Raw genomic sequence first — 13,598 nt, forward strand, 5'->3', positions numbered from 1 at the left:
CTCTTGGATAGCGAGTTTATATGCTTGTGGTAACTAACTACTTCACAAAGTGAATCGAGGTTGAAGTTTTCTCCTAAGTCCATAATCGCGAAGTAAGAAATTTAATCTAGAAAAACATAATTTGTCGGTTCGAAATACCAAGGAAGATTGTTACAGACAATGGATATCAGTTCATCAGCTTTAACTTCCAAGATTTTTGCAAAGATAAGGAATAAAGCTAAGTTTTTCCACCCCGCATTATTCCCAAGCCAATGGACAAGTTGAGTCCTCGAATGAAATAATTGTCAGTACTTTAAAGAAATGACTCAAGAAAGTGAAAGGAGCATGGGCAGACGAGCTACTAGAAATGTTATGGTCTTATTGAACTACGGCCTAAACTTCCACCAGTGAAACTCCATTCTTGCTAGCATACAGCTCTGAGGCCGTGATTCCAGCCAAAACCAGACTCCCAACAATGAGGTACCGTGGCAAGACGATGAGTCAAATCAGCAAAAGTTGTGCCACAACTTTAACACTATTAATGAATTACGACATCAAGCCGTGCTACAAATGGCATCATACTAGCAAAAGGTTGTTAGGCATTACAACAGAAACATTAGAGCCAGAGTGTTTAAAGTTGGCAATTGGGTGCTACGATGTGTTTTTCAAAAAACAAAGGAGGCCGAAACTAGTAAACTTGGCCCGACCTAGGAGAGCCTCTACAAAGTTACACAAACCATGGGACAAGTAGCGGTGTGGAAATCTGGGTAACCAAACCGAAGCCAATATCTTGAACCAAACCACTTTTTTAATTCAAGGGGTAATCCGAACCAAACTGAATTACCTCTTGAATCAGTTACTAACCGAACCGAAATTTAGTTCGATTATCGATTAACTGGTTTGTGAACTGGCAAGCTTCCGGCAGACAAAAATGAAGCAAGTTGTGCTTGTTTCTTATTCTCGAAATTCAAAAGGTTAATATTGGAAGCCATTCTTGTAAAAAACAAGTACAAGAAGCTAGGATTATGCAAAAGATAAAACAAAGATAAGATATATAAGTTCTATGTTTGAGAACTAATCTACTAGAAGTAGAAGGAATAACAGTATCTCCTTAACAAAACTTGTACTTCCTCAAGTTCTTTATGGAGATCAAATCCCTACAATTACGAAAATCTTGAGGAGGTACTGAATTCCTCAACCCTATAACGATCTCTTAATGCGCATCACTTTAAGAGGCAATTCTCTACATCAAGAGGGAAAGAAGAAAAAGGAAAAGAAAAGACAAAATGTTAAGGATTGCAACTCTTGGTAAAGACTAAGGAAAAAGTGAAAAGTTAAGGAAACCTACTCGCATCTCTAAAAACACAAACTTCGTCGTACTCAAAGAACAGGTATTTAGACTCTCAATCTTCTATGTTACTAGGAGCCCTAACTATCCCTCTAGTATTCCTAGATGTTCGCTAGGAGAGATGGTTGGTCATCTTGCCCGGATTTTGCTTAAGTGAATAGACATACATGAGCTCGAGCATTGACAACTCACCAAGTTCGCTCTCTTGGAACGCGAGATGCATTCCAATGTCATAGAGATAAGAATTGTACTAAGCTACATTGGCATAATCCCAACGTAGTCTAGTACCTCACAGATAAATAGGTGCAAAGGAATAGACAACCCGCATTTCAAAATAGCCTCCGAGATCGCACTTAATCGAGAGGCGGGTTTTGAGCTAAGTACGATTCCAAGTTGCACAATAGACTCAAATAGCGTATCGCATCTTAATACACCTAAACTCCACTCGTGTGATCGTAGTAGGAGTAAACGACCCACAAGTTGGAGGTTCATCTCCTCGCGCAGCAGGCGTCGAAGGAGTATCAGAGGATGAGTCTTCATCCTCCTCTTTATCTACACGCTCGTTGCTTGAAGGCTCATGAGGAGAAGGTTCTACAGCTCGTTAAGGAGCGATTAAACACATGGACTGGGTATCTTTTACATTCAAAGAGGTGGAGATCGCTTCTTCACCCTCAACAAAGTCACGAACCTCCTCGGCATTATCTCTACTTCCAAACATTTGAAAACCACAAAGACAAGCATCAGTCGAAGCTCTACGGTTACACCCTCTAGTTGTGTGAAATGCCCTAACTAACAACTTACAACCGCACTTGCCTTTGAGCATCCAATGCTAGAACCCTAAACCTAAACAGTTATCTAAACACTATCTTAAACATTACCCTACAATGTCCTAAAGTAAGAACAAAACCTAAAAGACAACCTACCAACACAATGCAACCATGATAATAGCGATGAACAGGAGCAAAACAAGAAACCAAGATGTAAGTAAACGCCGAACGATGGCAGTGGAAAAAAAAAAATTCGCTTATCGATTACTCTGATCTTAGCAAAATCAAAGTAATCAATAATCGAAATCAGGGTATATATATTTATATTTATTACATGCTTAAATTGAAATAATGAAAATTCATACAAGGATTTGATTATACCTGGGATTGGAGGCTCTGTCACTTTGTCTCTGAATCCGATTTCGCTACCGATTCAAGAATGGAATCGAACTCACATCGTCCACACGAAGACAATACCACAATGACCAAGAATTAATTTTGCTAGAATTAATTCTTCGCTTTAAGGAATCAAGTTTTGAAGAATGTGAATTGAGAAGAGAAGAAAAATGCTTCTCTCAATTTCAATGCACGGCCAGGGAATGAGTTAGGTTATAAAACCTAATTTTTGCTTTATTTAAATAACAAAGCAAATTTCCATTCCACCCCCAAAGTTTAGCATGAACCCAAACTTTAGGTAGAATTGCATATTAACCCTATTTAATTATTTACTTTAAATATTAATATTAACTCTAATAATTAAATTTATAATTTTGTTAAATTACTCCAATAATAAAATTGGGCATAGGCTACAACCTCAGTAAATTTAATTACACAACAAAATTACTAATATGCCCATTCATCTAAAAGACGAATATACCCTTTCAAAAAAGTCACCATCATTAAACTGTCTTCTAAGTGTGTGACCCGTAGGCTCTTTATCATATCGGTGGTGAATAGTATCACGATTGACACCAATCAATCGTCTCACTACACACAGACCAAGATTGACCCCTAGCAAGGCATCATAGCCACCCGATATATTCGGATTCAGCGAAATATCTACCTATCAACGATATGATTACTATGCAATCAAATTCTTTCATCATCTGTTATCTCATCGAGGTTGAGGTACAGAAATAGTATCAACTTTAGATATCCTCGATATCTTTATATTCAGTTACTAGACCAATGATCAGAATAAAAAATTGGATTGAGCAAGGCATCATAGCCACCCGATATATTCGGATTCAGCGAAATATCTACCTATCAACGATATAATTACTGTGCAATCAAATCTTTTCACCATCTGTTATCTCATCGAGGTTGAGGTACAAAAATAGTGTCAACTTTAGATATCCTCGATATCTTTGTATTCAGTTACTGGACCAATGATCAGAATAATAAATTGGATTGAGCAAAAACTCAATCCCACTATAGCCATAACTTTAGTGTCATCGCCATTCACTGAATTGTACTGTGAGATAACTTCTCTCGTACCCGAGAATGATGAATCCTTTGTCGATCCACCAATCTTGATACACTCCTTGATGCAGCCAATCACTACTATAATGATAGCTCTGAATAGAACTATGTTAGGCTAGTGTCAAACTACACCAATCGGTGTAGAAGGCGCTCCGGTGATCTCAAGTCTAAAGATCATATGCACTACCATTCGTTAAAAGATTTATTCCTTAAACACTGGGGTTACCATCCGTATGGAATCCTTTGGCGGGTCTGTCCAGTGAACTTGCCTACAACAAGCACCCATGCATTGCACTAGGTTGTTAGTAAACAACCTTGACAAGTGAGATCAGTCACTGCCTTTCGACAGGGTCATTCAACACTATGATAGCCTTACTGTATTATTTGTCATTGGTCAGAATAATACTGAGGCTATAGACATTTTTAAAATGGCCACCTTATGTGATCATAGGGTTCTCACTATCAAGATTTGAAACACTTGATACCTTCGTCACGGTTCTACCATGCTAAGGACATATATCAATACATACAATTATGATTTACATGACATAGTAGAAATTGTCTTTTATTTATTAATAAACATTATTACAAAGAATCAATTCTACAATAATTGATTGACTTTAGGGCACCTACTCTAACACAAGAAAGAGAAAGAAAATACCTTAAACGAATAGTGTTAAGAGTTCTTCAAGTGTTTGATAGTGAACGTCGCAAACAGATGCTTGAAAAGTCGCCAAAGTGTCAAACTAAGCTCTGGTCATAGAAAGATAGTGAAAGAATGAAGTTCTTAGGGTTTGTTTCAAACAAAGAAGACAAATATCCAAGAATGGTAAACAACGCTTCAAATTCTAATATAAAGTGAACATGAATTGATCTCGACCATTCACACAAATCCACGCGACTCCAATCAAACGAGAAGGCGTAACTGTCGAATGGAAACATGAGTAACTGCCACTACACAGTACATCAACATTTAATGCACCAAAAAAAAATGTCATTTTAGTCGTTAACATTAAATGCATAAAAGACAACTCTTCAAGAGAGTAAAAGAGTCGTTAAAATTTTGTTACTTGTACCTTAACACAACTACGTCTCCAACTTCACAACTCCCAAACAAATTCTCATCACCATCCAACATGGTAGCTCACGCAATTCATTCAATGCCTTTAGGCACCCAACTTGGCATATGTTGCCAAGATTGATTCACTCACGAGCTCATAGCTCAGTACCTACTCACTTTCACACTCCATGCGAATGGAATGTGCTAAACGATCTTCCAACACTTGGAATAAAACGAGGAGTGACGAACCAGCTTCTAAGTTCCTCTTCACCGTGAACACTTAGCTCACATCGGATGTACTAAGTTAAGATAAATGATCTCTATCTCCTTGATAAGCTCATTTAAGTTCGAGTTTGCTCATGATACCCACCAACAAGGAATCCATGATTCCTTCTTTCCTGTTCGATATGTAAACCAAATGTACGCTTACGACGGCTACATTGCGCTTTGAATAATGGTCCACTTGACCTCGTGATTCTTAGACGTTGGCTCATTCAGCTCACATTCGACTTAATCTACTCTCTAAGCTAAGAACCCTTTAACTTAGAGAGTAGGGGATAAACTGTATGATAAAAAATCATAATGGACCCCTGATGACCCAATAATGTTATGATCATTATATGGCCCAATGCCTTGACCCAACTAGACTTGGCAAAACAAGTCCATACCCAAGTAAATAATATAGGGTACAGGTCCGTAAAATTGGGCCCTTTTTTTTGAACCTATACCCGACCCAGATAGTTTTGTAAATGGGTGGACCGGGTACACCCACGAGTACCCGTACAAATTAAAAAAAAAAAAAAAACCAAAACGTAACTAACTAAGCTTTAATTCAAACCCTACAAATCCAAAACAAGTAATAAAAATCTAGATTAGACCAGTAATGAATGAACATTAAAAACTCACTTGTTTCCTCTAATTTTGAACCAAGTCTCAGCACACTGTTTATGAGCAAAAATGGAAGGATTTAAAGAACTAGGTATTGGATTTGGTGATCTCTCAACTGTTGGAGTAGGTGCCCTAGAGCCAATCAATTATTGTAGAATTGACTCTTTATAATAATGTTCATTAATCAATAATAAAAGGCATCTTATTCTATATCGCGTAAATCATTATTATTACAATATGTATTGATATATGTCCTTAGAATGGTAGAACCGTGATGAGAGTATCAAGTGTTTCAAATCTTGATAGTGAGAACCCTATGAGCACATATGGTGGCTATTCTAGAAACGTCCGTAGCCCTAGTATTATTCTGAAGTAAGGGCACAGATAATACGGTAAGACTATCATAGTGTTGAACGACTCTGTTGAAAGGCAATGACTAATCTCACTTGTCAAGGTTGTTTGGTGACAACCTGGTGCAACACATGGGTGCTTGCTGTAGGTGATTACACCACAGCAAGTTGACTGGACTGACCCACCAGAGGATTCCATATGGATGGTAACCCTAGTGTCTATGGAACAAATCCTCTAACGAATGGTGGTGCATGTGATCCTTAAACTTGAGATCACCGGAGCGCCTTGTGCACCGATTGGTGTAGTTTGACACTAGCCTAACGCAGTTCTTTTTAGAGCTGTCAATACGGTGGTGCTTGGCTGCATCAAGGAGTGTATCAAGACTATGGTGGATTGACAGAGGATTCATCACTCCTAGGTACGGGAGAAAGTTATCTCATGGCGCAGTTCAGTAAATGGCAATGACACTAAAATTGTGGCCACAGTGGGATTGAGTTGTTGCTCTATCCAGTTTATCATACGAGTCATTGGTCTAGAAACTGAATAAATAATATCGAGAGTAACCGAAGGTTGACACTATTTCTATGCCTTCGTCTCGTCGAGATAACGTATGATGAAAGGATCGAATTGNTAAAGAATGGATACCCGTCCTTTTCGTTCTTACTCACTCTCACTCTCGTCTTTCAAATATCTTCAATTAGTTTAGCACATTCTCTCATCTCACTCTTACTCATGGCTAGTATCCGATAGACTCCAAAATTCTTCTCCTGCCTGGGTCAATATGAGTGAGACACAAGCTACCAGGTATGATGGATGGACTGATCAGAACACCTTTGGTGAGAATGGGGTCAAGGGAATCAGGCAAAGAGACTTCTACTTCTTTGAATGCAGTTAGAGAATTCTTTCTTAGCCATCCTATTTTCCTTTCTTTATTTTTATTTAGCAACCCACGTGCAATCTCCTCTATTCTTGTGGGTCATAAGAGAAAATCAAAATGAAGAGGAAGATGGAAAAGACCCATCGGATATCTTCAACTAGGGCCGATGATTTAGCTAGAGTAAAATGGTTCATCCCCAAAAGAGAAGAATCAGATGTAGGGGCCAACAAACTAGTCGATTTTGGTTCTTGCTACCCAGAAAGATCAGATTGAGCTGGCATTTCAGTTTCTTCACCAGAAGTAACAGCTATCACATGCAATTTTCCACTCTTCACTAGTTGCTGCTGGACTTCTGGCAACAACTCTATGCATGAGTCCTGTTTAACATGTATAATAAATTCAAGAAAATTTATAACTAGAATATCTATCTTTAATAAGTGCTCAACTAACTTCTTCAAGAAAGTATTAATGACAAAAGAATATATGAATGTACCATGTAAACAAACTAAGCGTAAGCTTCTTCTTGATGTTCCATGGATAATACGGATGAAGCCCAAGTCTCGTAGAGACACCCTTTCTCCTTTCTTCTTCCTCTTCTCTGGGGCTGTAAAGTTTCATCTTCCTAATCCTGGAAGCTACCTCTCCTTTGCTTATATCAGCCTCAGAGAAGTCTTTAGGGACATGTGTCGTTGCTTCTCTTGTCTCAGTTGGTCAAGTCCAAGCTTTATCGAAAAGCGTTAGTTCTGTTGCAGGAGAAATGGAGCAAACGGAGAACTGAATGGAGGGTAGGCTATTGGTTGTTTCACCATAGTTGAAGATATCCGATGGGTCTTTTCCATCTTCCTCTTCATTTTGATTTTCTCTTATGACCCACAAGAATGGAGGAGATTGCATGTGGGTTGCTAAATAAAAATAAAGAAGGGAAGACAGGATGGCTAAGAAAGAATTCCCTAACTGCATTCAAAGAAGTAGAAGTCCCTCTTCCTGATTCCCTTGACCCCGCTCTCACCAAAGGTGTTCTGATCAGTCCATCCATCATACCTGGTAGCTTGTGTCTCACTCATATTGACCTAGGCAGGAGAAGAATTTTGGAGTCTATCGGATACTAGGTGAAAATTTAGCTACCCGGTCATCCCAAGTTTGGATTTAAGAAAATGGCCTTGAAACTGTTCATCAATTTTTTTTATTTAGAGAAGATGACGTGGCATAGTTAGGATTAATTAAACACGTAAAATGGGTTAAAATGAAAAGATTAAAACATATGTGGGTCGAATTATAAATAATGAAAGTTTTTAAAATTTGAAATTTCGCAAAACAAGCCCCACTAACTATTCACCTCGCTTAATCAAAATTCATTAGTTCAAAAAGCGATTTCTTGAACGAAAGGGAGATGCGATTTTTTCCGATCGAACACCTGCAAATTTGCACCCTAAATCAATTTCTTGAACCCTAAANTTTATGTAGATGTTTCTCCTCATTGGAATTCCAAGGTAACTCGATCATCCGATCCACCAAGTTCCTCCGAATGCAAAGACAACAAATTTCAGTGACCAATATTTCCACCCACTGCTCCCAAGTCTTGAAGTCACCTTTTAGATAATCAGAAGAGCCCCCACTTGGTCCATACTTCAACTGCTTTTCCCTGACTTTGCTGCAAAGCATCCTCTGATATGTAAAAGCTTCAGTCAAAAGTGCACACTCTACTCTCACCCGAACAGCAGTCCCAGCTTCACTGAGTGAAACCAGCTCTGATCCACCATCACGACCTGACCAACGCAAAACCATAAGAGCAGTCTCCGGGTTTTCCCTTTCTAAGAGAACTCGAGCAATCTTCGGATGAGTTGTTGGGCCAGAGATCTCTGGAAGAAGGTGACAAGCTTCCTGAGCAATATAATTAGGTCAAAGATGATTAGATTATAAAATGGGTATACAAAACATAACAAATATTTCTGCAAGGAACAAAAAAAACCCTTCACTTTCATCCTAGAACACTTCTTTTTACCATACAAATTATTGAAGAAAAAAGAAAACATCCTAACTATAACAACATGCACTTAAAATCTCCATAAGAATTCAATCTACCTCACAATAATAATTCTTCAATGAATTAACTTAAATGCTTTCAAAAACAGAAATAGAATTTTTTTTCCTGATGGAGCTTCTATTAGTTTTATTCCTAGATCATTTATCTGTAGAACGATCAAAAGAGCTCTACATGTAGAGGTCTAATACAAAACCTAGAATGAATTATTTTGAGCTTGAACAAGCAATAGAAACTATAAACATGCTAAGCTAATGTAAATGAAGACCACCTTTGGAGCTCATACAACTACTGTACAATTCCAAGAATTATGCTTTGAGACTCTCTTCTCTAGATAAGCATTGAAGTGCATCAGAAAATTGCTTCCTAATAAAATATCTTTTATTGTTTACAAAGTTTTATTTAGTAGCCTTCTGAATTAGCAGACTAACTAAACAATGAAACTAGATCATTTACTTTGGACAGATAAAAAGAGCTCTACATGTAGAGGTAGAACGCAAAACCTAGTAATGAAGACCATTTTTGATAATGAAGACCATTTCGAGCTTGAACAAACAATAGAAACCATGACATGTTAAACTTATGTTAATGAAGACCATTTTTGAAGCTCATACTTATACTTTATAATTCCAACAATTATGCTGCAACAATCTCTTCTCTAGACCGGCATGGAAGTGCATAGAAAATCGATTCCTAATACAAATTCATTATTGTTTTCACAGTTCTATTTAGCAGCCTTCAAAATTATCAGACTAATAAAACAATGAAACCAAACATATGAAAAATATGAAGCTTTTCAAATAATGTGCCTTCAAAAGGAATTAAAATTTGCATTCAAATGCAGGCAAATCTTTCATGTCCAGAAGTTACCTGCAAAGCCTCATCTGTGTGGTCATCCAGAAGATAGAAAGTAAGGGATTCCAGTAATGAGTGCCGGGTTATGCTAAAGGTGGCTGCAAAATCATCCACAATATGTCTCCAGTTTTCATCAGGCATTGTCCAATGCCGATCAAACAGGTAATAGAGAAACTGAGCCTCAGTTAAGAAACAAAGGAAAAAATAAAAGAATATTCCCTGGTTAAAAATATCTACAACCAACGATATCATCCAGTATGCAAAAAGTAACTTAAAATGGAGAAAGGATACAATTGCCTGCTTTGCAACAACCAAATCAGAACTACCATGTAAAAATAGTATATCAACAGCTGCTCGAAGATTTTCAAACGGGTAGCAACCTGACAATCCCTCTATCCTGGACTTAAAGAAGGACAAGCCTCCTTCATCCTTGTGCAAAGATGCAAGTTCTAATTCCTCTCCCCTTCCCTGATTATACTTCTGCTCTATCTCAAGATTAGCTAGTGCATCTTCAATGAACAGAGAACCATCCTGTCCAGTGGACTCTGCAGAGTAATTTACCACATCAAACCATGCACGCTTAGTTGCAGCTGATTTCCTTTGACGGACTGAAGAACGCCATGATGCGAAATTAACATAACGAGATGTCAAATCCTCCAGAAATTGATGCTTTACACACCACATCATAATCTCCAAATGCTGAAACAAGAAACAATATTTAGACAGAACTATTCTTAGTTTTATAGTTGACCAAATGTTGATAACAGTTCATAACCCACTTGACTGCTTACTAAAAAATGCACACTTACAACTTCATATATTCAATAAAAACAATATATTTATATAAGGAGATGCTAGGTACACAGTGAAATATCACAGAAGCACAACTATGGCATGAGATGCGGCAAGAGCTGATTTCTCTATTTAAATCCTATTTACTATCAATCATGCTTTTCAAGATCATGGTCTCTAAGAACTTTTACAAGAAAAAGCAATACCTAATCAGAAGTCCGAAACTATATGGAGATATAATTTGTTATTCATAAAAAAGGTCAACGAATATGTGATGAAATAATTTCAGAAATAATATGTAAAAAAAAAAAAAAAAAGAACCAGGGCAAACAAAACCTGTGCAGAAAGATCATCCTTAAACAATCAAACATTGATATATCCACACCATTAAAACCATAATTTTGTAGTAACCAAACCTGTTTTGTCTTTAATATGCTCTCTTGAAGTTGGTGCAAGTCATGAACCTGTGCAGAAAGATCATCCTTAAACGATGATGACAAAACTTCAATCACACTAGATATGCCAGCCAGCTGCACTGAAAACTTTAGAAGTGTACTTAGCCTAGTTTTCATCTCTTCTACTCCCAAATTATCTAATGAGAAAGATTAGGAAACAAACAATGTCAATAGACTGCAGACAATATCCAGAAGCACAAATAGTGATCAACATGTGCTGGATAAAAAAATTAAAAAGATTGATAAGGATACATATCCACTCTAGTTCTGCTATGATATTCTTGAATGCCCGCTGGCACCAATCCTTGATGACCACTTCATCCAACAAGAAGGCAATGACAGGATCACTAGACACAGCAGCTTCATCCATACAAACATCGCTAACATCTGTCAACTTTATTTAAGGAAAACACGCATTTCCAACAAAAGGAAACAACCTTTAAACAGATAACAGTGACATATATTTGTGCCATCTTCACACTGTGACATATAATACAAATATCAAGCTGTTTTTATCCCTGTTACCGCAGTCTTCAGAGTTCACTGAAATTTTTCTTCTAGAGAATAAGATAGAAAAGTAGTCCACAATTTTAAGAATTTTTAATATAGGGAAAGACAGTGGTATCTATGAGAAGTCATGAAGATAAGAAACTCAATTTGCATGCCCAAAAATTAAAAGACATAAAAAAAGGGAGGGACACCAATGCAACAATAGGATACAATGGCAAATCAAAGAAGTCAAGTTATTCTCCAAGGCAATGTCGAACAAAGAATAAAGCCGTTGAATATCAGCAGTTAGTTGATTCTCCCCATCCTCTATATCTTGGAACCTTTCATCACATCTTTTGGATATCAGACTAGCCTCTATGCACTCATAATAAAGGCGAAGCCGAAGTCTATTTCCATCCTTAGGTATGGGTATTCTACAAATTGGGCAAAAATCACACCGTTGACTACACTCTGCACATAAAGAGGCATGTCCACATGAGTTCAACACACACTGTACATAACGCCCACAGCTTCTCAAGTCTCTAGTTGCCCGACAACGCTCAATTTTGGCTTCATTGCACAACTCACTGAGATCAATAGATGCCAAGTGTTCCAAAGTTTCCTGAAATTGAAATTAATAGGAAAATATAAACTCCTGATAAAACTAATCATTGTTAGCAGAAGCTGAATAGCACATTATATAGTAAAGGCATTTTTATCTTTAACGTCCAAGACAACTTTTACACAATTTTATTCTCATCATTCAAAAATAATAACAAAACAGAAACACGACAACAAGAAGCATTCACAGCTTCAATTTTTGAACTAACACCGTGCTTGGAACTATGTAACCAAATCTCTGGATTAGCAGGATGTCAATGTCTAATGTTTCTGAATAAGGCAACCACCATTTCCAACTATTTCCAATTCTATGATTGGATTGCCACCTAATACAACACTGTTGATTTAAACACATTATCCTAAATGCAATAAAACAGGAGACAACAAAAAGATGAAGTTAGAATACCATGTACAATAAAACCCCTTACTTATGCAATACCGTCACTGGTTACATTATAATCAACCCAAATCAAAATAACTCATAAAACACATATTTACTTCAATCGAAAACCATAAACATATTCTCATTTCTATATTCCTCCACTCTAACCTAAAAAACAATTAAAACACGATATCTTACTTGTACAAGCTCTCTTCACAGTGTAAGTACAAGAAAACAAACATCTTTTACATACTTCTCAGATTCTAAACCCCTACAGTAGACAGCTTAAAAAATGCCAAAATCTTTTCTACCACATTTCCAGTTTCCACATTCTCATCACAATTCAACATAACACTTTGAAGGCACTAAGCAAATAATATAACCAACGTAAACCTTAAGAACTAAACATCTATCGACATAACGCCTTCCCTGCTCTATAACCCTTACGAAAATTTAATTGAAACCTAAAACCCTAAAATAACATCTAGGGTTTTACGTACAAATGAGCATAAGCATATTATGTACATTTACTGCTTGTACGGAGAAGCGTGTGCTGTGTACCTGAACGGCGCGGCTACTGTAGTTATGTTGCGGGGGCGATCTAACGGTGCTGCCGCAGTCGGCGGAGATGAACCGTGAATTGGGACCGTTGATTTCAGTTTTATCCATATGTGGAGCTTCGTTGAATATTCGTTACTAAAGAAGCAAATGGTGATGTTAAGTTACTAGAGGGAGTGTTGTATTTAGGGCTTGAAACAAACGAACTTTAAGAGGGCGATCCTGAGAATTCAAATTGGAATTTTGAGATCAATCATTTGATCCGACTGTCGTTTTCCGGTCGGGTCGGGCAGATGGTTTTACCCAGCCCCAGTGTATACCACCCATGATTGTAATAGTGTGTTTGGTTTAAGGAATGTTGTATTACTCTTGGGGGCGTTTGGTTCAGAAATGTTAGATTACTAGCAATGTTGGATTACTGGAAAGATAGATTACCTTAGAAGATTACTGGGAATCTTTAAGAAAATATGTTTGGTTAGTTGGTGGGTATGTTATATTAATATGTTTGGTTATGGGAAATAAATTAGTGGGTATGTTATTTAAATTACTAAATTGTCCTCCTTTTAAATATTAATATAATATTATTTTTATTATTAATTTTTGAATAATTTCTTTTAACCCCCAATATTTCAGATTTAGCTAAAACACCCCCG

The 13,598-nt window shown here is 37.2% G+C and overlaps 1 protein-coding gene across 1 annotated transcript in view; it reads right to left on the reverse strand.

Moving 5' to 3' along the window:
* Nucleotides 1–13,146, reverse strand: part of LOC116105619 (E3 ubiquitin-protein ligase HOS1) — a 31,550-nt gene extending 18,404 nt beyond the window's left edge. Inside the window, exons 1-7 of the mRNA XM_031392028.1 lie at nt 12,949–13,146; nt 11,616–12,006; nt 11,148–11,282; nt 10,857–11,032; nt 9,940–10,347; nt 9,664–9,822; nt 8,219–8,633 (exon numbers count right to left, since the gene is read on the reverse strand). Of these exons, the coding sequence (XP_031247888.1) occupies nt 8,219–8,633; nt 9,664–9,822; nt 9,940–10,347; nt 10,857–11,032; nt 11,148–11,282; nt 11,616–12,006; nt 12,949–13,056 (1,792 nt within the window). The 5' untranslated portion in view covers nt 13,057–13,146. The remainder of the gene's footprint in view (nt 1–8,218; nt 8,634–9,663; nt 9,823–9,939; nt 10,348–10,856; nt 11,033–11,147; nt 11,283–11,615; nt 12,007–12,948) is intronic.
* Between the last annotated feature and the right edge of the window lie 452 nt (nt 13,147–13,598).

Source organism: Pistacia vera, unplaced genomic scaffold (assembly GCF_008641045.1).
Source record: "Pistacia vera cultivar Batoury unplaced genomic scaffold, PisVer_v2 Contig501, whole genome shotgun sequence".
In the NCBI taxonomy this organism is placed as follows: Eukaryota; Viridiplantae; Streptophyta; class Magnoliopsida; order Sapindales; family Anacardiaceae; genus Pistacia; species Pistacia vera.